This window comes from Octodon degus, unplaced genomic scaffold (assembly GCF_000260255.1).
Source record: "Octodon degus isolate 3935 unplaced genomic scaffold, OctDeg1.0 scaffold00100, whole genome shotgun sequence".
Taxonomy (NCBI): Eukaryota; Metazoa; Chordata; class Mammalia; order Rodentia; family Octodontidae; genus Octodon; species Octodon degus.
In genome coordinates, this window is record NW_004524676.1 from 5,222,113 (window position 1) to 5,246,482 (window position 24,370).

General features: G+C 46.5%; 1 protein-coding gene across 2 annotated transcripts in view; it reads left to right on the forward strand.

Annotated features, from left to right (window-relative positions):
• Ano6 (anoctamin 6) overlaps positions 1–24,370 on the forward strand; it is a 169,584-nt gene that overhangs the window by 131,697 nt on the left and 13,517 nt on the right. For both annotated transcript variants that reach the window (XM_023723612.1, XM_023723613.1), the window contains 6 exons: positions 3,624–3,849; positions 4,778–4,947; positions 5,150–5,247; positions 12,996–13,126; positions 18,806–19,011; positions 22,935–23,137. In XM_023723612.1, coding sequence (XP_023579380.1) covers positions 3,624–3,849; positions 4,778–4,947; positions 5,150–5,247; positions 12,996–13,126; positions 18,806–19,011; positions 22,935–23,137 — 1,034 coding nt within the window. The remainder of the gene's footprint in view (positions 1–3,623; positions 3,850–4,777; positions 4,948–5,149; positions 5,248–12,995; positions 13,127–18,805; positions 19,012–22,934; positions 23,138–24,370) is intronic.

The following is a 24,370-nucleotide window of genomic DNA, read 5'->3' on the forward strand; positions in this document are numbered from 1 at the left end:
CCGCTCGGGCCCCCCTCCTGTCCCTCTCTAGGACAGGAGCTTTCTTTCCCCCAATAAATAAATATATATATACATATATATATATATATGAAAAGAGATTATTTCACAAATGGAAGTGGAATACTTCTGAGCCAGTGGGAGAGACAAAACAAAAGTTAAACCCGTACTTTAAATCGCCACACTACAAGAAATTTCCAAAGCATTTTTTAAAATTATAAACCATAAAGTAGAAATACTATACTGTACTAATGAACGTACGGTCTCCAGCAGCAGACGACCGAGGAAAATAGGTACGTATTTCCATGCACCAAAGTTAGACAAACAAAACACTAGAAAAAAATGCTTGTTAACAGGATAAAAGTTTAATACCTTTGGTGCAGAGGAATCCAGACCATGTATAGAGTAACACCAGAAATCATAGCAGCAAGGGAGTCAGAACATAATTGCGCATTTACAAGAGAAAAATACAGGGTGATGAATAAGAGTGAGAAAAATGTCAAACCTCAATAGTAACCCAACAGGGTACTCATTAAAATATGATTTTCTCTCCTCTCGGTCAGGCTCCGCATTTCTGAGCACAGCTGTTCTGCTAGGAATTGGGGTCTCACCTTACCCCAGCCTTCCTAGAAAGTAGTGTGGCAACTTGTATTAAGAGTCAAAGCTGGTAAGATACCTCAGTGGACTAAGCGCCTGCTTAGGCGAGTGCAGGGACTGGGGTTCAATCTCTGGCACCACATGCCATGCTGGTCCTGCCCCCGGCACGCTGAGCCAGCCAGAGTCCAAGGGTGATGGCGTATGCCTGTAATCCCAGCACTGGGGAGGCTGAGACAGGAGGATTACGATGAGCCTAAGCTGTGTAGTGAGACCCTGTACCAAATACATTTTAAAAAACAAAAGAGGCTCAAAAATACTCCTGTCCTTTAATGGTCTAATTTTAGAAACATTCAACCAACAAATATTTTGATAGAAAATTACTTCACAGCCGTTTTTCACAATATCTTATATACACATTCAGACTCATGTACACACATATATTTCAGCCAGAATGTCCTGGGTCAGACCCACCGTAATACAGCCTTGGGAAGGTGTACTCATGAAAATATTTTATGACATGTACAAATGCTGTCCTTCACAATTAGTTTCAAGAAGGACTAAAAAGGTTTTAAATATGCAAACAATACATAGTTCTGAAAGAAATGTTTGCATGTAAATAAAGGTAAGTTTGCCTGTTTTTAAAATATTTTTTTGTTATAATTTAACATTTTAATTGTAGGTAAAAAAAAAAATCAATCAGTGTGGACAATGGGAAAAATGTGAGGGTGGGATTTATAGTTTCTTAGGACTGAAAATTCTAGATGTGAGTGTAACTTCAGTCAGGTTTGCCAGTGCAGCTTGAATGACATCGAGGTCTGCGTTGCATTCTGTTACCTTATGGCATCCTAGGTGTCTTCCCAACAGGACGAGTGAAGGTGCTGCTGTAGGGTTGCAAAAGCACAGACCTCTGGGTCTGGCCTCAGTCGGAGCAAAAGGCTCCTGTTCACGGCTTCCTTGTGATAAAGGAGGCTTTTCTCCCAGGCCCTAGCAGACGCCTCCTTACATCTCATTGGCTCAGCTGCAGAAGCCAGTGGGCCGAGAGACCTTATTTGTCTCAAAGCAATCAGGATCTGCTGCCCTGGAGGGGGAGTGGGGATCCTTCCCCACTCCAGAGCTGAAAGTAGAGGAGGGCTTATCTCCACACACCGCCTAATTGGTATCCGAGTTCTCTTCTAGGAAGGGACTAGATCCAGTTGGGCAACGCCAACCAGTGTCCACTACAAAGTACTTGAAAAACTTGACAGGAACAACATGCTAAAATTAGGATCCTAAAAGTAGTTAGAATCAGACCAGTAAAAATCTTGGAGAACAAAAGCTCCCGTCTTTCTGTAAAGAAATGTCAAAGACATCCAGCATCCTGAAGAAGTGTAGAAACTTAGAAAGTTTGTGGAAGCTCCAGAATGCATTAGAATTCATCCCACGAATCCCGTGGACGGGCAGCAGTGCCTTGCAGGGCTCGGCGTGCCCTGGAGCTGGGCGCATCCCTGTCTTTTACTACCAGTTGCTTCATCTCAAGCGAACTGCATACTCTTGGATTCTGTTTTCTCATCTGTAGAACAAGTGTATTTCTCGCGTCTACGTCACAGGCTTATTATGACAACTCAGCCTGCGTGTATATGTGCTGACGTGAATAATGAGGAAGTGCTGTTTTTGTCACTTAACAAAGAAATACTGGTGTGCTTTTTAGAATCGTGTCGTACTGAGGCCCTGTGTGTGCTGTGCTGAGTGGGAGAGTCGGCTGGCGCCTCGTCTGCTTTCTCTCAGCCTTAGCAATGTTTGCATGTGTCCTCATTTCACAAGGGCCAACTGTGAAGGGAAGGAGAAAATTAGCACAGTCACCCGGGAAACATAATGCCTTTTTGAGACTGCTACGAAGTAAGAGAAACATTTCTTATCGCTGGTCACCAGACATAGTGCTTTCCATGTGCCTAGGCTTAGTGTTTTCACCTGTGGCCATTTGTTGCGTCTACCACAGTTCTTTGAATGAATCACTCTGCTTATTTGTGCCCACCATACAGATAGGAGAGTTGAGATCCAGAGGTTAATTTTCTTAAGCTCCAGCAGCTCCTGGCAGAGTGATGAGTCCCACGCAGGAGGCTGGCTCCAGGCCTGGCCGGAGTCATCGCTGCTTGCTCTCCACTGCTGAAAAGTGACCGCTCTGTTACTGTCAAAAGTGTGACGTGATGTGCTTGGTCCTCTCTTGTGGCTGTCACCACGAGCAGTCAGACGCACTGAGCACGTGGCTCTAGGTATGTCCAGGAAAGCCGTCCAGTAACGTCTGATGCTGTGTGTGGAGTAAGAAGAGACCCGTGGGACCTTTAACGCGTACTGCTCAGTGCCCAGAGAAAAGCTGCATTTGGGGACATAGAGTCCTGCCCCGTGCACTGCTTCAGGCACCCCGCTGGTGCCGGGCAGTGCACAGTTAAACACACTGTGGATCACTGCAGCAAATCTCGTGGAAATGCGGTATGCGTGCTTGTCAGCGGAAGATCTTAATCCGAGTGTAGAAAGTACTAGAAGGTTCATCAGCAGAGACCAGTTGGCACAGGGCACTTCTGACCAGCTTCTTGGCCGGCTCAGAATCTCCTCAGAGCCGGAGACAGGCTTCCTGTTGGAAGGGATCCTGTTTCCTGAATGGGCATCAAGCCACTACCTTCCAGCCTAAGCCATGCAGGAACGGCAGTAGATTCTTTCACTGGTTCTGCAGTCACACTCTTCTCACTGTCCCAATTTTATGTTGTCTGAAGATACACCGTTTTTAAACATGCTGTACAGGAGACTTACATAGATGGCACGGGCTTCCCATGCCTCCGCCTGCCCTTCACACAGCTGCCTGTGCTTAGCATCTTGCGTTCGCGAGTTCAGCCTCTTTTACGCCCACCAGTCCTTTCCCGTCTCTAGTCCTGTGTCCCTCCTCTTCCCGTAACATTTACATGAGATCCGCACTACTTTGCGTGCACACCTCGTGCACCCAGGCACACGCTCTGGTCACGGGCGTGTCTCACGCGGCTGTGCTTCCTGTGTTTCAGATCCTGCTGATCATCGCGTCGGTCATCGGCATCATCGTCTACAGGCTCTCGGTGTTCATTGTGTTTTCCACAACCCTTCCCAAAAGCTTCAACGGGACCGACCCGATCCAGAAGTACCTGACCCCGCAGATGGCCACGTCCATCACCGCGTCCATCATCAGCTTTATCATCATCATGATTCTGAACACCATCTACGAAAAAGTGGCCATCATGATCACCAACTTCGGTAGGAGCCGACCGCGCTGAGGCCGTTGTAGACTGCTTGGGCGTTGCGGGACTGCGGAAAATAGAGCCTGCCTTGTAGACACTGATATTCCTGTTGGTTACAAGTTTTAGAAATTTTTGAGCGTACGCATATTTTACCTAACCTGTATCAGAAATGCATCCCCTCCAGCTTTATAGGAGAGAAAGGTCGAAGCGGAGACAGTTGTGATAACGTCCAGCCTCTGTGTACCCAGATCGGTTCTGAGTAATGTTTTCAGTTACACCAGATCGCATAGCCTGTTGCTGAGAGCAGATAGTCTCTTTGTTGCAAATAAGTAGAAGAGGGTCTCATTCGAGCAGACAGTCCCACTGCTGTGTGTCTGCCCCCTGCTGTTGACATTAATCCTCACCCCCTCTGGCTTTACTGTCTGCCTGTCTTTTCCTGGTTTGTGTCCCAGGCAGCTGCTTGTGGCCGAGTCCAGTGCCTCCCTCACCTGTTCTCTGAGTGGACTCTCAGGGGTCGTTTGCAGACAATCAGAAGGATTCAGAGTCCAGACCAGGAGGGTGGCCTGTTCATCTTCCCAGGTGCCTTGGCAAGCAGCCCGTCTCTAGCAGACCCACTCGAGTGCGACTCGGGAAGATAAGAGCCCTCACCTAGTAGGCAGTTAGGGATATTTTCTTCTAGTTCCAACCTAAGACAGTACATAGCCTAGTAATAGTATATACGTGCATATATATTTGTTTTCACATGGGATATATCCATGTGGGGAGAGAACTTGAATAGCAATGTTTAGATGTGGAATCACACATTGGCTATATTAAGGAGCTGAAAACAGCCTCAGTGGAAACAGTGTGAATTGTGTTCTTTAAAACATGCTCCCTCATGTGTAGGTGTCGGATGAAGATCTGAAAGCTCTTCACAAATTGCACATCTTTTCTTTTACCTCCAGAACTCCCAAGGACCCAGACCGATTATGAGAACAGCCTCACCATGAAGATGTTCTTGTTCCAGTTCGTCAACTACTACTCATCCTGCTTCTACATAGCATTTTTTAAGGGCAAATTTGTAGGCTACCCGGGAGACCCGGTGTACTGGCTGGGGAAGTACAGAAACGAAGAGGTATGAAACGGGAGGGCGCCCGCTCGGCAGCTTAAGCTGCGTCTGTGTTCTCTCGGTTGCCGGATAAATAGTTTCTTCATTGTATATTCCGTAGGTGTTTTTAGCCTGAACAGAAGAAGTGTCAAAATGAATAGATCTGATAACTGTATTTCTTGTTACGCCCATCTAAAACCTAAGTGAGATTTTCATTTTGTCATGCTAGTGTGACCCGGGGGGCTGCCTCCTGGAACTGACAACTCAGCTGACAATAATCATGGGAGGAAAGGCAATCTGGAATAACATCCAAGAGGTCTTACTGCCGTGAGTACTTTTTTTTTTTTTTTTTTTTTTTTAGTGGAACCAGGGATTGAACTCAGGCCCTTGTGTTTGCCAGGGAAGTGCTTATTCTACTGAGCCATCTCCCCGGCCCCCCTTTTTTTTTATTTTAATGAGAAAAAAATAGCAATGAAACAATTTCAAAACAGGCTTGTAGGACAGTATAATAATTAATACATTGCATATTGTTGTCTTCATAGTATTCAGAGGACAAGATGCAGATGTGTCTTGTCTAGACAGTATTAGCACAGACCTTTCTTCTCAATGAACTAAGAGAAAGTTAGCTGTATAGCTATCCTATTTTATATATACATATATATATATATATTTCCTCTACAAAATGGTCCTTCATTTATATCCCTCTTTTTTGTTTTGTTTTGTCAGAGGTGCGTTTTCTGTTGTTGTTACAGAAGCTGTGTTTGGAGAAGTTTATACTAGATGCCAGTTCAAATATTGTAGGTGCTTGAATTCAGCAAAATAGCCCAATTTAGTCCCATAGTCCATGACAGTAGTGGGTTATCAGCAGAACTGGCAATTGTCTGAAGTTGTTGACTTGCGCCTTCTACAGCTCAGCATATTAATAAGGCATTACTTTTTATACCTCATGGTTATACTGTTCTACTGAATGGTTAAGACCAAGTTAAAGCAAGACCTATATAAGTAAACAAGTAACTTTTGTGTCTAGCAAGGTCAGTCGGATCCCCTCAGGATTTACCCTGAAACCATGTACAGCACCTTGTAGATCTTCTGTGTCAGCCATGTGGATGAGTCACAGGAAATCCTTTATTCTAGCTTTTTTTTTTTTTTTTCCAGTACTGGGGATTGAACTCAGGCCCTTGTGCTTGCCAGGCAGGCACTTATTCTACTGAGCTATCTCCCTGGCCCTATTGCCATGAGTATTGAGTACTGTGGCCAGGAGGAAGGGACGTAGCTCAGCAGTAGAGCAGTGAGTGTTCAATCCCAGACGCTCCTCAAAAACAGAGTAGAATATAGTTTATACCTCAGACGTTAGCTAAAATCCTACTGTCTTTTCAAATTTTACTTGAACCCCATCGTATATCGAAGTGGAAAACCCAGTGCTGTCTACATTTTGCGAGATTGTAGGAATCTTACTATGTTAGTTTCCTATTGCTGCTGTAACAAGTTTCCATATAACTACTGGGTTCAAACACGACAGATGTATTGTTGCAGGGCTCAGGAAGTCAGAGGTCTGACGCTGGCCTCGGTGGGCTGACGTCAAGGTGCTGGGGGTTGCCTGCCTTTCTGGGGGCCTGGGGTCAATCTCGCTGCCCCTTGTGGCTTCTGGAGGCCACCCACATCCCTTGGCTTGTGCCCTCTGCTCTCCATCTCAAAGCCAGTAGGGTTTCACACCTCTGATTCTTCTGTAGTGCTTTCCTCGTGTACCTCTCTCTTCCTCCTTTAATGACCCTACCCCCTTTTTGAGACAGAGTCATACTGTGTAGTTCAGGCTGGCCTTGAGCTCACTTTGTAGCCCAGGCTGGCTGAAACTCACAGTGATCCTCGTGCCCCAGCCTCATGAATGCTGGGATTACCACCACGCCCAACTATTAATAACCATCTAGATTATGTTGGATCCACACCGATTGCCTGGAATACCCTCCTTGTGTTAACGTGACCCAGTTGACCTTTCTTCCGCTTTGCCACGTAACCTAGCACATCCCACATCCCGTGGACTGGGAAGGGCACACGTCTGCACTGTCTGTTACACTCTCTCTACCACCTATGTTTTCAAGTAATTTCTGGCTCTGGGTTTCTGCTCTCACGAGCATGACCTCCTTCTGTCTTTCCTCCTGTGTCTGCACCCTTCTCCGTTCCACGCCAGCCTACTTGCAGATAGTAGAGCCCCGCTCAAGCACACACATGCAAATTGTATTTTGCTACTGTTTGGGGCTTATGTCAAAAACTCAAGTTTATATTTTAAAATGAACAAATCCCCCCTTAAGCTCTGTACCCACTGCGTGACTGGGGGGTTTATATTTGTCACGTTTCCTTCTCCAGCCTCCTGCATCCTGTCTGTCGCCCCTTCACCCTGCTGTCCTCTTCACTTCCCCCATCACCAGGTTTCTCTCTGTTCTATAAATATATAAAATAGATGAAATTCCGCACTCAGCTCCAGTTCACTAAAAAGCATTTTCTGAACCAGGTAGATTAATTATCGAGCCTTAAGACTTTGATAACCAGTTGCTGGAAACGAGCTTTTCAGTTTGAAAAATTAGAGGCAGGTATGTTTTCTTTAAACTGGCATTGAGAGGTTCAAGACAAATCATAGCTCCTGCGCCCTGTATATACTCTTATTTCAAGCCCATTGTTTAAAAATTCAGTGACTGAACTTCGCCTCTAGATAGTTCACTCTTGGCCTAAACCATTTCTGCAGGATGTTTTAAATCCTCTTTCCCTCAGCTTGAAAACTGGGAATGCCAAGCGTTAGCCAAAGGTGGGTGACGTAGGCCGCTGCCGTGCTGTGTGGGTGCGTTCCCTTCTTGTTGCGCTTCACAGGAATCCTACAGTTACTCTTGGTGCAGCAGTTCCCCTTGGAGCCTAGAACTGCAGCCACCCCAACGCTGAACCAGAAGGGACAGAGAAGCTTGGAAGTCGGTAGCTACTTTCCTTTTCACATGTCAAAGGGCGCGTGGTGGAGCGCGATCCACAGGACTCTACATTCTTCTCACCCTTTGCCGCGCCTCGGGCCCAGCCCCGACTGGGGTTCCTGGGAGCAGGCAGCAGCTCATCTGGCATGGCTCCTGCACCTGCGCTGGGCCCTGGCGTGGGGCAGGCCAAGTGTCCCAGACGTTTCAAGTCCAGAAGAGCAGTTAATTCTGGAACTGTTGGATCCGGGGGTCAATGTCAGAGCCCTGCCATCTTCCCAGCCCCACTTAGTATTTTATTTATTTTTTTAAATTAATTTTATTGATAAAGAAATAGCAATGAGACAGTTTCAAAACAGGTTAGTAGGACAGTTACAATAATTAATACATTGCATATTGTTGTCTTTGTAGTAATTCTTAGTACAAGATGCAGACATGATATCTTCTCTAAACACTATTAGTACAAATCTTCTCATTAACTAAGAGAAAGCTGTATATCTATCCTGTTTTGTATATACAGATGTATTTTTTTTCACTACAAAATGGACCTTCATTTATATACCCCTATTTTGTTTAGTTTTGTCAGATATGGGTATTCCCTTGTCATTCAAATATTGTAGGTACGTGAATTCAGCAAAATAATCCAATATAATCCAGTAGTCCTTAATAGTAGTGGGTTATCTGCAGAACTGGCAATGTCAGAAGTTGTTGACTTGAGCCCTTTATAGCTCAGCATATTAATATGGCTTTACTTTTTATACTTCGTTTTTATACTTTTCTGCTGGATGGTTAAGACCAAGATAAAGCAAGACCTATGTAACGAGAAATGTAACTTTTGTGTCTGACAAGGTCAGTCAAATCCCCTCAGGATTTACCCTGAAACCCTGTACTGAAGTTTGTAGGTCCTTTGTCAGCGTCAGCCACATGGATGAGTCATGGCCATTGCTTGGCCAATGTGCTCTCTGTGAAAGCCTGAGAGAATGTTTTCTCTGTAGGTGACTCTCCTCAGGCCCACTCTACATCGTCAATGACTTTCCTCTGTGGCCCCATAATCTCCTTGAACAGACAATTTGGGACACTACTGAGTTACAGGCAGGTTCTCATATGTCGTTAGTCCTCACTGAGCTTGAAGGGCTAGGACCAGAATGTTGGCTGTCCTTGCAGCCCTTCTTTTTCTTTAATTTTTTGGTCTGTAAACTTAAGTTGTTAACCCTCCAGAGGAGAAGCTTAATGATATTACCCTAGAACTTAGGCAGATGAGCTTAACCTCGCTATCTGTCTGAATATTGAATGCCTTAGACATAACATGGAACAGGTATTTTCCATCAAGTATTGATGTGTTAAACTTTAAATCCCTATAGAATGTGAAAAAAAATAGAATAAAAATAAACTTACACAGAAATTTAGAAATTAACCATATGCAACATTGTAGCAGGACAGTCTGACATTTTTTATTTCTTGTTTTCTTTTATTACATTTTTTTAAACAAACATTTACTTGAGAGAGAGTATAGCAATAATTGATATGACATTAGAAGTAGTACACATGTGGAAGACCAGAATGACAGGCACTCCAAGCATGACGCTACCATTACACCTTGCTATCTTCAGTGCAGTTGCTTAGTCCACAGGTATCAGTATATATAGGTAGTCAGGGTGAGAATCCTACCAATTAACTGCTAGATTCAGAAACCTGCTGAAGAGTCTCAGGACCATTGCCTTAACCATCTTGTGCATGTAAATGTATGTCTTTTTCCCTGTCATGTTTCCTAGCTTTTCTCCTTGCCCTCTCTTCATTGTTCAATTCTTAAGTTCTCGCTTTACATTTAGTTGTGTTACACCTTTCAATTTTTATTTCTTCTTTTGAGTTCTTATACTAGGAAGACTATACAATATTTACACATGTGGGTCTGACCGCTTAGTATTTTAATGCTTGAGTCAGTCCTGGAAGTTTGCATTATGCTGTCCTTGACAAAGGGTGAAGGAAAAGGCAGCACCCCAAATGCCTATGGTGTCTTTCCTTTGGGGTTTAGACAGTGGATAGCTATAATTTTCTTTTTATCTACCCTGTATTTTCCACGATGGATATGTACTGGTGTAATTAGAGAAATGAGCCATCCTACAAGATACCATTTTTCCGTATATGATCAGGGAATGAGCCAGAGATCCAGGGAGCCCTGAATGCAGGTTTAGACTCACCCTTCTAAGTTCTAGAAGAGTAAACTCACATGTGAACTAGCTTCAGAAGGTGAGCAGTACCCTAAGTTCCAGATTGTGAGACTATTGCAGAATGTCCTGAACGGACGTGGAGACTGCTTTTAGTATATAAAAAAAAATAACCACTAAGACAACAATGTGTGATGGATTAATTATTGAAACTGTGCTAGTATTCGGTTTTGCAACTGTCTCATTGGTATTTGTTTCTCAAGAAAATTATTAATATATATATAATAAAGGACAGGCCAAGAGACTGAGGGCTACGTACCGCATTGCTATGGGTAGGATTTAGTAAAGGGCCACTTGTTACGTTGTAGTTATATTCATATACATGGTTATGTTAATAAGGATTGAAAATTCCTAAGAAATTCTAGACTTGGCAAGTAGAAAAGATACCTGAGGGTTTTGTTCATTTTTAATCCTACAGGAGGTTCTCATGCACAGTCTACATTGAGATTCCATACCAGAATCCTAGCACGGTAGGAGACCGAAAGACACAGGGCAGCAGCGAGGTGTTTCTGCTCCAGATGAGCGATGCAGATGTGGAAACCTGATTAAGAAACCCGGCGTGGGTAGCTCTGCAGAGCTCAGAGAGACCTCTAGCTCAGGGAGACAGAACAGTAGGACAGGGAAGCGCTGGAACCGCCCATGACCAGCAGGACGGAGGTTTCCTCCCGAATCCAACCCAAGGGGTTGGGCCCAGACAGAAGGGCTGGGGATGGGGTAGGCACAGAGGAGGTGCAGAAGGGGCTGAGGCTGGCAGTGTGAAGAGCAAAACCTGAGCCAACAGAAGCAGCCCAGTAACCTCCGCTTTACATGCTGTGCAGAGCGGTGGCCACGTGCCGTCGTTGATGCCGTCGGACTGCAGATTCAAGGACGTTCCTAGGGTTTTTGATTCAAGTGGAGGAAGCTGCACTATTAACAGGCATTGTGTGTCTTTCTTGGAAACTCCAAGAAAGTGAGAACATTGGTCCAGGGGGCCTGGTGTCCCCAGGGTCCCCAAGCCAAAACATTTGCAGTTCGCTTAAGCCAGTGTGGCCTGTGTCAGCCAGCCTCAAACCTCACACAGGAGCCAGGTGGGTTTGGAGGTGACTGGCCCTTTGGGCTAGTCTGTTAGCAGCCCTGGAGAGTGAACAGCTTGTCACCCTATTTCTTTTAACTTTGCCAAAGCAAAATAGCTAGTAAACAGTAGGGCGTGGATTTAGATTCCATCCCGTGCATGTTTGAGGCCCGTCTCCTCCCCTGCCTAGGGCTCCTGCTGCCTCCCTGATGTTAGCAGTGAGGAGGGAAAGAAGAATGGGAGGCCAAGCCAGGGTGTGTCTGCAGGAAAAGCTGCGGAGCAGGCAAAGAAAGGAGCCAAGAGGGCTGGCCCTGCAAAGCCTGAGCTGGGACAGATCCTGCCTAGGCCAGGAGGTGTGTGGTTTTCCTAGGCCTGCAATGGCTGCTCATGGTCACATTTTGAAATCCACACAAGTGTGTAACAGAGGTTCCCACCAGCGTGTTTGCCTTGAGCCTCTGCTCAAAGCTGGGGCCGACTCTTGCCTTGGGTGCTGTGCGGTCAGTGTTCCCACTCCTCATCCCTTTCTGGTAGCCTCCTGTCACTCTGTGAGGTTGATACAGGGAGAAAAACTGATCTCGGGTGGGTAACCTCCACATGATACTGGGAACCTCCAAGTGACACAGAGAAAAATGATCTCCCAACCTGACCTGCACGAGTTCGTGTTCTCTAAAACCGAAGAATGAATTTCAGGAACTAACGGAGGTTATAAGCAGAATATATTTATTAAGAGAAAGAAAGCTCCTGTCCAACAGGACAGGAGGGGGGCCCGAGCAGGTAGTTCCCCAGGAAGCTGTCTCTTCCAGGGACTTTTATAGTGTAAAAAATAGGAACTTGCTTAGGTGGATGTGGGGTGGGACAAAACTATGGTCAGCCAATGGGATTACAAGCCCCATTGCTCAGGTAAAATTGATTAGGCCCAGGACCAAATGGGGTAGCGAGTCATGTAGCAATCGGGCATGAATGTAAAACAGGACCTTATCTGGTGGCCTTCAGACGATGATTCTTCCTAATGATCTATCCTGGATGCCAACTTTAGGGAGGTCAGCATTTGTTTGGTCTTTAGGTCTGGCTCACAGTAGGAGCGTCTCCCACAGCTGTAAGGCGCCTGGTCTTTGTCATCTCCTTCAAGGGCCTGACCTTGTCTGACTGCCTTTAATATTTCTATCTAACTCAGGCTGCCTGAAACAAGGTCACACCACCGCTGTCGCAGCCGTCCCTGTGCCCTGAACTGTCCTCCCCTGCTTTATTATTCTCCCCAGCACTTGGTACCAGCTCACAGGCTGTGGCTTTGTTTTGCTTATTTTTATTGATGACTTTCATATTGAAAAGACCATTTCAGTGGTAAAGAGGGAGTGCGAGAAATGAAAATTAAAAGAAAATCTTAATCATTGAGCTGTCCCCATGCCAAAGAAAAATGAGTAGCCATTACAGTCTTGGGCAAATCCAGGTGTAGAGGGTAGGGAGACAGAAATGAAAAGAAATTTAGTATGTAAATAAGAAACGGGGCCAGCCAAATAGCTCAGTGGATTAAAGTGCCTGCTTAGGCAGACGCAGTGACTGGGGTTCGATCCCTGGCATGCTATGCCGGCCCTGCCCCTGGGGCGCACTGAGACAGCCATTGAGACTGGGCTGGTGGTGTGAGCCTGTAATCCCAGCTCTTGGAAGGCTATAAACAGGTGGATCACTACAAGTCCGATCTATGTAGTGAGACCCTGAACACCCTGCAGACCCTTGTACTAAATACAAAAAAAAAAAAAAATTCTAGGGAAGATTATGTGCTCAGCTTTGAGTTGGCAACAAAATGACCTTGGTCTGATGATACTCTAATTTGTAATCTGATGTTTTTGGCAGCTGGATCATGAATCTGATTGGGCGCTATCGCAGAGTTTCTGGGTCAGAAGACATAAGCCCGCGGTGGGAACAGGACTACCATCTGCAGCCCATGGGCAAGCTGGGATTGTTTTATGAGTACCTTGAGATGAGTAAGTTACTGAGTGAAATCTTAAGTGGTGGGAAGTGTCAGAGCGTGTTGCGGAGTGGGAAGCCAGGAGATTATTTAGTGCATTGAAAGAGTATGTTTTTTGTCTCTCAGATAAAAGTAGGCCTTCAAGGAAGGGGGCTGTGTGTGGCTTAGGTTGCTGAGGAACGAAATGGAATACTCATCTACAGCTCTGGTTCTGAAAACGTGCAGACCCGTGTCTGAGGTCGGACGCAGCTGTGTCTTCAGCTGTGCTCGGCCTGGGCTGGAGCTTGGGCGGGCACACCGCGGCACATGCACCTGCACTAACCCTTAAGCAGGGCTGCAGGGGCGCGCTGCCCACTCGGGCCCACACCCCACCCTGCCTCCGACGGCCTTGGGCCAGAGGGTTCCCCTGGTTCCTACATGGCCTCGGGAGCGGGAAAGCATTCAGTTGGTCTGGGATTAGGGTTCAGCCCACAGATCACCCCACTGCAGAGCTGCTTTGTTCGCTGTGTGTTATTCATGTGGGCTCTGGGTCTCTTCAGCTGAACCTAATTTGGAGCTCTGTGGTGCTTTTTAAATGGATCTCAAAATAGATTTCCATAGAAAACTTCTCTATTACGCATGACACACTTGTATCTAGTAGACAGCTAACGACTTACGTATTCTCTACCTGTACCCTTTTAGCTCACCACTGCATTGAATTACAGGGTTTTATAACCATGATAGAATAGAAAAAGAGGCACAAAATTCTGTGTGACAGGCCTTGAATGCGCGCCTAGGATTCTTTGTGTGCAGATAGACGTGGGTTTCATTAAGTAACATCCTATGTATAACAAACATTATATATAAAATGTTATATATAACATCCTATATATATATATATATATATATATATATATATATATGGCTTTCAAAAGTGCACATTATACATGGAAACATGCCTGGAGTCCGCTTTGAAGTTCATTTCCATTTATGTTTTGTGATGGGAATTTATTAAGGGTGTATAGGATATTATGTAGGTGCTGTGTTTAATTTATTTTCAAAAAGACTGCAAGACAGTTATTCCAAAATGAGTCATAATTATGAATATTTCTCACTGCAGCCTTTATAGAATTAACAGCATCATCCTGGTACAAATTATCCCTTGTTATTTTATCACTCCCTCACCAAAAAAACCCAAACACTTGGGAACAAGTTATTTTTCTGTATTGTTAAGTCAAATAAGTGATGTTGAAAGGACAAATTTTATAGTCATGTTTTCCCAGGCAAGCGTTTATTCCACTGAGCCGTCTCCCTGGCCCCGATAGTCGTGCTTTGAGGAGAAGTTGAACAGGTATTTACAGATTCATAGGTTTATTAAAATAGTTAACTAAATAATTTGGCTTCATCCTACCATATCAGGAAAAGTAGAATAATAACTGACATGGAGAGATTTCTAAATATTACAGTTTTCGTTATTTTATTTATCACTTTAAAACTATAGCTCCTGAGAATCAGTCTGTTAGTGTATACTCAGTAGCACTGTGAAATCTGGCTTCTGTCCTTGGAGACCGTACAAGATAGACTTTCAAGTGCCTTTTGAATTATTTCTGAGGCGCGCCATGGGGGATGGACGCCCACGCAGTGCCTCTGCCCATCTCCCCGCGTTCACTACGCACCACCACCCACCTTCTAACTCTGCCTCCTACTGCTTGCAGGAAACGTCCTCCCGCACCCGACCTGTCCTTGTCGAGGCCTTGCTCTGGCCGCCAGCCCTTTTCCTTTCCTCTCACCTGACCAGTTCCTCCCTCCACCTCCTCCGTCATTCGGTGGCTCCTCTCTCCTGGGCCTGAGCAGCACCGGCCACCTTGATCACGTGGGTGGCCCTCCCCTGGCTGGTGACCCGGCAGAGGTAGCTGCCAAGCCCTTGGCCTCTGTTAGTCCTCGGAGCACCTGTACAACTGTCAGTCGACCTTGCATGCACGTTGCCCCCTCCGGCCCCCACCAAATGCTATGTGGCCTTTGGGTGAAATCTTTATTTGTGAGTTTCCCACATCTTTTGAATTATTTGAGTAACCCTTGGGCATAAGCCAAAATTACCTCCCAGTGTATCGGTCCTGTGATGACAACTTAGACCCAAAATATTAGAGAAGAATAGTGTGTTGGCGTTGACATCTAAAAGCCATAGATACGCTTCTGTTCCTCAAGCACCTGGGCCTGCCATGTGCCACCTCCGTGGCCTGCGCTTCCCCAGGTGGCAGCAGATCCAGGGGGAGGGGTGGATTGACAGGTGTCCGTGCCTAAGTATTTCTCGTTGCTAGGGAAGCCAGGATTAGCCTTGGTCAGTGCACTCAGGGAGCCCCACTGCTGTTAGGGGTGCAGACCTGCCCTGTTCCAGCAGGTGCTGACTAGAGGGGACCCGAGGTTGAGGGAAGTTAGGCTGACATGGTTAGGGAATGGTCACATTGTCAGAGAGGCAAACACATTCCGAAGTGCAGGTGCACATGTGTGCTCACTTCTGAGAACAGCAGCAGCCAGGGCGTGGCTGGAGCTTGGATCTGCAGCGCAGACCCGAGCAGCATCACGGCAGGTGTGGTGCTGGCCAGGGCCTTGCCCAGTATGCTTCAGGCGCCAGGCACCCGGCAGAGTGTCGGTGAGCCAGAGAGCTGCGTGCCGTTCATGTTGGAAAAGGTCACATTGTCGTTGTCCATGCTGGATAGGAAGAAGGCCGCCCCAAGAGCGCAGCAGGTAACCCAGACAGCAAGTAACCGGCCGGCATGGAGGCTGCGCCCAAGAGCAGAGGTGGGGGAGGAGGTGCCGAGTGCTGAAAGGAGCAGAGCTGTTAGGCCTCGTCCCGGAGGCGGGTCCGTGGCAGGGAGTAGGGAGGAGAGCTCACCTTGAGATGTTTCCGTGGTGGCTGTTTCGGGTGGGATTTGTGTAGCGGACATCAGAAAGGCAGTGTCTCAGAGGAGCCCCAGGAGAGCCACGTCCATGCAGCAGGCAGAAACTTGGTGCTGTGAGCCCCTGGGGAAAGGGACGCTTGCAGAGCAGGTGGAGAAGAGGGGCCGCAGGGACCAGCGGAGCAGAGCCGGAGGAGGGGGGGTCCCGCAGGTGGCGGTACGCAGAGGGCCAGCAGGGTGCCAGGCTGGCCCGAGAGGCTCTTGTCCTGCCACACATAACTTGGCTTGGCTTTCTAACGTGATTTAAGTAAAACAAAAGCGAGGAAAGAATGTCCCAGGGAGGGGGGCCTTTGCCACATCAGAAGTTACCTAGTGATCAGATAACCAAAGCCACGCACACACACCCACCCCCGGTGGTCGGCCGTCAGCGGTCGGCAGGGGCAGATTGGGCGAGGGCAGTGCGGGCCGGCCGGGCCTTCCTTCGTGGAGGGATGCGTGGTGAAGGGAACCGTGCAGAGGTTTCCTTCAGGACGCTTGGCTGTCGTGTGAAGAGGCAGCGTTGGCGCTGTAGAATGCTGACAGAAGCTTCGCACAAGGGACATGTTTGTCTTTACAGTGAGTGGTTTTTGTCCTGATGAAATGATCAGTCCTTTTAGTGCTAACTTTAATGTCAGGACAAATTATGCCATGTTGGGTTTTTTTCTGGGGTGTCTTTAAATAGAAAAGTTTTAATCTGTCTGGAATTTATTTTGAGATAAAAAATGATGACCCTGTACCTATTTTTTGAATGGTTTATTGACCTGTTTAAATACTTCGAGCCCACTGATTAGAATATATTTAAATCTCAAGCATATTTTTATCTCTGCTTTAAAACCATTCTACTTAATTCATATTAATCTATCCATGTGCGAATTCTGCAATTTTAATTGTATAAATACACTCTATATCCCTAAAGCTGATCTCATTTTTAGTTTTCCATGATTGTCACTAGAATCATTCCTCTTTGATTTAACTGTCCATTTATTTGTGAACTTTAGCATCATCTTTTGTCTTTAAAAAAAATTTTTTTTAATTGAGTAAAAAAATGTGCGTTAGAATTCTGAATTATTCTGTGGAGAAAAAGGTGGTAGGTTCCCAAATCTGAGTCCACCCACTCAAGAGTGTGGCGCGTCTGCCCACGCGCCCTTTCTTTTTTTCTCCTAGTCCGTTAGCCTCACGGTCCTATGTTTCCTCTCTGGGTTTGTAACTGAGTGTCATGTGTTTCTGCTGCTCCTTTCTGGCCTCTGTCGCACAAGGTCCAGGAGTGTCTCCCTCACTGCAGCAGGCTGCATCCTAAAGTGGTTTACCAGTCGCCTCTGACCCACCTCACACCTGTCCCTTCCTTGTCTGCACCCCAGGTGAGGGCTGGAGTCAGGAGGAGCAGACACAAGCTGTCCATCACTGATCGTTGCTCCCGGCCTGACCAGCGCTGGCCCTTGCTTTTCTGACCCTTCTAAATTTGACCACTCCTCTCTGGCCTGTGTGGCTTACAAGATCCTTGCGGCTCCGTCTGCTCTGCCAGCACAGACCAAGTCCTCTGAGACCAGAAGCAGAGGCCGGTCTCCTTCCTGGTCACACCCACTGTGCCTTTCTTTCCTGGCCAGGCCCCTCCCGCTCTCGAGCTGAGTGGTGGGCTCTGGAGGGCCTGGGAGCGTCCCACTGACCCACAGGGATGCACACATAAACCGCGACGGGCTGCCTGCTGGAAGGGAAGGGCTCACACTGACCGTTTCTTTCCTAAGTCTTTGGCTGGCATGCTTTCTTGCTGGCCTCCAGGTACGGCTATTCTCAGATTTGCTGCCCCATTTATATCAGGCCATGTAAATCTCAGGTAAGGGAAAAAGAACCTGTAAGCCGCCGTAGCGTTCTGACTTACTGTGACCACAGGGATGGCGGTAGAGATTGTAAAGGAGCGTGATGATTTAGCAAGACCACTTTGTCACGTTTGCGTCACACTGTGCTTACATTCCCCTGTATACGGGAATCTGTTTCTTTGCTTTATTTCCGGCATATCCCTCCAACACTCTACAAGCCTAGCTTTCCCAGTAGTGCTTGCTTTTTAAACCCTAAGTCACAAGTCATCCGCCACTGTCCTCCTAGCACAGTATTAAAAGTGAACAGTATGCTTAACATGTCTCAAGTTCATTGCCAAAAAATAATTTGTGATTTTAAAACATCAGGTACAGAATTTCACTAAGCATGATAGGAATTCGACAGTGGTTGATAAATTACATGTCATTGTCTTCACATTCATTGTTCAGATTACCAGATGGAAGCCTGCAAACTTGGTCAAATATTATAAAAATTTAAAGAGGGAGAGAAAAAAATTTAAGCATTAACTACTTCTTTCAGTAGACCAGCGGAAATCAGCAGTACAGTTATCTAAGCTATCCTGTGGGTGTACATATATATTTCTTTTTCCCTTTTTTCTTCTTTCCTTTATCCCAGTGGTTCTTTCCCTTTGAACAGTTTTAAAAATTTAAAAGAAAAAAAATTTTAACTTAACTCCAATAAACAGGAAGTATAAAAAAATATAATTAAAGACTTTTCAATATATTGTTCCCACTGTGTATCTGTAAAGAAATAGCTGTAATTACTTGTCTTTCAAGAGATTTCATATTTGTGTTTTGTTCACACTTTCACTGTTCAATGGTTGTTACTGAACGTGGGTGTTTGTCTTTGGGATTGAGTTCTTTGTCTGCACTTCTCTGTGTAAGCGTGAAGGGAATACGTTGTATGTCTGTCCGCCACCCCATGACGTGTGTCCATTCCATTGACAGTTATTCAGTTTGGGTTCGTCACCTTATTTGTGGCCTCTTTTCCGCTGGCTCCTCTGTTGGCTCTGGTGAACAATATATTGGAAATAAGAGTGGACGCGTGGAAGCTGACCACCCAGTTTAGACGCATGGTGCCAGAGAAAGCCCAGGACATCGGTGCGTGGCAGCCCATCATGCAAGGCATCGCCGTTCTGGCGGTGGTGACCAACGTGAGTAGGCGCGGGCGTCGAGAAGCCCAGCCCCCTGGGGGCTGCCCGAGGGGTCGGGCGTGCGGTACTTCCTCAGGTGGGGGTGGGGCCAGGTCTGTCCTCCGCATGGACAGTGCAGTTATATGCTGTGGGATTAAAGGGGGATTCTTTTTTAACTTTGCTTGTTTATAACTTCTGTTTTGACTTAGCAAGTCACAGCCTCCTCCTGAGGTACCACGGCTACCCCTTTGCTCAGGCTTTTGTAAGGACTAACACGTCTGATCTTCATACTACTACAAAAGGAGTTATCGAACACTGCTTTTGTTACACAGGCGGAGATGTGCTCGTTGAGGATTTCAGGGCTGAGACGAGAACATCCCGCTGTGTGTTCCGAGCTGTCAGCTTCCCGTAGCTGAAGCATCAGTGCTTTGCGCAGTTCTGATTGTGTGCGGCCCTCCCTGGCTCGAGGGCCGCGGCATGGCCCTGACTCTCCTCCTGGCCGCTGGGTCTTTGCTAGCCCTGCCGGCTGAGGCGGCCTCGCGCCCCGCATCCTGGCCGTGAGGGGCGTGCAGTTGTTTGCAGCCTGGCGGGAGCCCACGCTCGACAGTGTGGTCCTGCCTTTGCACAGGCTAATGGAGTTCCCAGGCAGGCAGTCTTCAGGCCAGCTCCGCGGGGCCTCCTCCCCTCGAAACAGCCGTAAGGCCAGTGCCTTTCACCACCATATCTCACTGCCAGGCTCACCCCCAGCCAGCTTCCCCACCAGAGTTACTTCCCAGCCTAATTTCTAAGCCCACACTTGCCCCAAGTCCCCCCTCTTACGGCCTGTGTGTGAGGCTCTGGAGGAGGGGACTCCTGGGGGCGGCAGGCTGCCGACTCGGTAGACCCGAGCTTCCTTCCCAGCACTGTGACTCTGGGCCCGGCCTTCGCCTGGCAGAGACTCACTTGGTCATTTGCAGAGTGCACGATGCCCTCACAGAGTTCAGCGAGTTCATGCGTGGAATGCATTCGCCATCCTCATTGAATGTCAGCCAGTGCTTTATTTTCTTTGCTCAGTGTCATTGACAATGACTCCCCGAGGACTCTGATGTGAATCCCAACTAAAGGCACAAGAATCTGAAAATAAGTCACTGTCTAGATGATGGGTACAGTAGAGTAAGTTCCCTGGAACCCGCCACCCTAGAGCCCTCAGTGGGTCTGAGCATGCTGCCTCTACTTTTTGGAGAAAGGTGAAAATCACGCCTAAAAACCAGTTTACAAGGCACATCAGTTTCCTCTCACCGAATAATAACACGCACCGCACCTTACACGTCCACTGTGCTTCTGAATGGAGACTGATGTTCAGAAACGTGACAGCACAGCCCTTCAGGCTCCACAGCCATAAGGAGTGCGTCTGCCATGTTCAGTGTGCACTAAACCACAGGAACGCAGGCTTGGGCGATTTAAGAAAACTCAGCAATAAAGGTTAGAAGGTAAAAGGGTTTTAGTTTGACCTTCAGCACCATAAAATGCAGTTGAGTTGTGCCCCCTGTTCCTCAAGCGTTCCAGTTTGCTTGCATCGGGCACCCTTTCCTGGAGCCCGGGCTGTGGCTCCGCTCCATCAGGCTGCTCTGCGGGGGTCTGTGGACCGACACACATGCTGGCTAACCAGAGCTACCTGGTCTTGTCCAATAGATGCTTTTGCTTCTGACTTATCCTAGGAAAACTACTTAGATTGGGGTCATTGATGTAACTAAGGATGACCTTGTTTCCAACGTGATTAGGGTTGTTAAACTTCCAAGATGCAGCACGCATACACGTGCACACATGGATGTAAATGTGTGTGCATTGAACACATATGTGTCCCGCACGAGTATGCCCTTGACCCCTTAAATACCTACTGTGTAAGTCCACACCTAATGTCTCTAAGGGGACGAGGACAGCCACTGGGCTGCGGGTGGGCAGCCCGCAGGACTTTGGTGTAAAATCACCCCTAAAAGCTGCCGAGTCCGTAAATAAGCGGAACTGACACTGTTGTATCTGCCAGAGCACCTGCTACTGAAGACCAATTTTAATTTATTTTTATATAAATGGAAAACCGTGTGCAGAGCAGCGCGAGGAATGATGCGCGCTGCGTTTATCTGTGATCTGCAGCACCTCCCAGAGCCTCACAGCCCAGGAGGGGCGTCCTGTCACATGCCAAGAGCGTGTGCTTCCCTGTTGGAGTTTCTCGTATAAACAGAGCGGTTGAGGTAAATGCTGACAGGAAATCGGATCTACTGAACTCTGGAAACTGGTGCAGCATCCTGCCTCGCCTCCCACCGCCAGCAGTCACACTCGCAGGCTCACTCGGGGAGGACGTGGCCGAGCAGGTCCTGGTGGGGCAGGTTCGCGGTAGAACAGCTTGTTCCCCGGCTTTGCCCGAGTCCTGTTTGCTGGCTGCGGTCTCCCTGGGTTTAGCCACATGTTCAGCTGAGTAGTGTTAAAGATCGAATTGAACCAGAATTGCGCCTGCTCTTCTGCTTATTTAATGGCTCAGTCATTCGCTTTGTTCGTTCACATAGAATTCGGTTTGGAGGACATTCATTCTCCCTCCCTCCAATCAGTTTTACAAATGGGAGAGTTTAAAGCCCAAAGTAGAGAATTTTAGAAAATTTATAACTCAGTTGTATATCCTAATAGATGTCTGTCAGACACAGGTTCATGGGCTTTCTGTGTATTGCTAAATAACTTATAATTTTATTCATCTAATCTTTTGCACGTTTGGAGGTGTAGATACTAGGTCTAACAAAACTGATGTCATTGCTTGACTTTGTAAGTAGAACGGCCTCAGTATAATTTCTTTTTAGCCATAATTTATATAAAACAATTCTTATTCTCTAATGAAGTAACGAGTATATAGTGTGTTCAGAGTAACCAGGCTGCAAGGTAACTTTGTGGATTTGAAGCTGTTATGTAAATTGAGATCCAGCGAAGAATATTTTATGCAGTTTAAATTGTTTTTTGTGCAAATCAACTTTGTATCAATTGCTCTACAAGGGAATTAGATAAAAGTCCAAATATTTTCAAAATACCAACCTTAGTATTATGTCTACAAAATTGTTAACCTGAGGCTATTTTTATGTATTTAGTGCAGGGTCTACAGGATACAGGGTTTATAGGGTTCTCACTACGTAGCTCGGACGCGTAGTGATACTCCTGTGTTCAGCCTCCCAAGCACTGGGATTACAGGCATACACCACCATGCCCAGTCTCAATCTCTGTCTCAGCGCGCCCCGGGGGCAGGTCCGGCACTGCATGCCAGGGATCGAACTCTGGCCGCTATGCTCTGCCTAAGCAGGTGCTTTAGTCCGCAGAGCTGTGGCTGGCCCTACTGTTAACCTTGGGAATGCTATAATTTTGACTCTTCTACTTCTGAAAAGTTCTGATTCTAATACTAACATTAATACTAACACAGGCTCTTAAGTTCTCCATGTTAGAGTTACTGTGAGTAAATGGTGTTATATTTAAGCACGTAGTAGGCAGGTCTCGGACTTCTGCATTTGAACTGCAGGTCTCCTCATAGAATGGAAGCCTAGAAAGAAGCAGTCTAAACTTTCTGCTCAGAGCCCATGGTGTTACGTGGAAAATGGCCGATCAAAACACAGAATGTGTGCCTTTTCTCTCATAGGAAGAAGCTGGAAAACACCTTGAAGTAGAAGGGAGACCATGGGAGATGGGCAGGGAGGTGGGGAGAGAGGGCGGGGGGCCGCAGTCTGCATGGACAGGCCTGTTGCATGACACCCTGTCTGTAACAGACACTGATCTGTAAAAAAATTCCACTCATGGGTTTCTAGGACGGATATTTCATATAAATTATAATTTCCGAATCTATTTCATCAAAGTCAGCTTGATGCAAACCGCACCTCGGGCACACACGTCTCTGTGGCGACTCCAGGCTGACGCTGGTCCCCGCCTTCCCCCCACAGGCCATGATCATTGCGTTCACGTCAGACATGATCCCCCGGCTGGTGTACTACTGGTCCTTCTCCATCCCACCCTACGGAGACCATGAGCACTACACCATGGAGGGCTACATCAACAACACGCTGTCCATCTTCAACATCTCGGACTTTAAAGACAGGAGCAAGGCCGAGTCCAGCTCCGGGCTTGGCAACTACACCACGTGCAGGCAGGTTCTGCGGCGGCTGCGTTGACACTCCCTGCGCCGAGCAGGGAGTTACACCTCGAGACCCATTAAACTGGGGTCTTGGGATCTGATTCTGTCTGATGTTACTTAAATTGCTAGAGGCGGTGTTTTCCCATTGCTAGCTTTTTTTTTTCTTCCATAATTTTATTGATAAACAAATAGCAATGAGACAGTTTCAAATCAAATCGCTAGGACAGTTTCAATAATTAGCACACTGCGTACATTCTTCTTCGTGGTTAATTGCTGTACAAGACGTGGACTTGAGATCCTATTTACAAACACCATTAGAACAAATCACTCTATTCATTAAGAGAATGTAACTATGTATCTATCCTAACCACTTTGAATACACAGATACAAAATGGACATTCATCTGTTGCTTTCTTTTCAGTCAAACTAAACAAAGATATTAAAATGTATAATGATTAGGGTAAGCCTTTCAAACCAAACCAGAAAAGCAGGATTGCGAGTTGGAGTGGTTACAGAGAGATCTGATCCCAGAGAAAGTCTTACCTATTAGAAATGAAGAAGCGAGAAGGTCTAGAAATCCAATTCCCTAACTGATTTGTTAGAGAGGCACAACCTGAAGCTAAGAGACAGTATTGCCCTCACTTAGTAAAGACACACAAAATTAAAATATGTAAATGCCTAACCTGTATTTTCTGAAAGTATTCCAGTATTTAATGGCTGGCAAATTTTTCTTGGGTACATACTAACTAAATTGCCAGTGGATAGCTTGTTCATGACAGGTCATAGAGTTTCTCAGTCTTTAACTTATCTAAAGGAAGCCTTAAAATTCTTTTAGTTCAACGCTTCAAAGCCTTCACTGCATCAGATTTTCAGTAACACAATCTGTAAGCCAGAAATAAGCCTAGAATAAATGTTTCCAGGTTGTAGGAAGAAGGGCCACATTAGAATCTTCCCTTTCCTCCTCTAATCTCATCAGACTCTCCTAGGTCTGACAGATGAAGGCAGGAAGTCTGAGATGTACCACCTGAAAAAGTCCTAGTATGTGGCAGCTCACAAGGGGTTAGGTAGAAAAGTTGTACCAAGTGGGCACGTCCTCAGTAGGGCCTTTTGCTGAGCCACTTGTACAACTAACTACAAACACAATCCTGAACATACACGGGCTAAATGATTTTATACTCTTTGCAGAAAACAAAGATAAATCTGGGCCCCTGCCTTTTCTGTCTTTGATAAAGATAGGTTTTCACA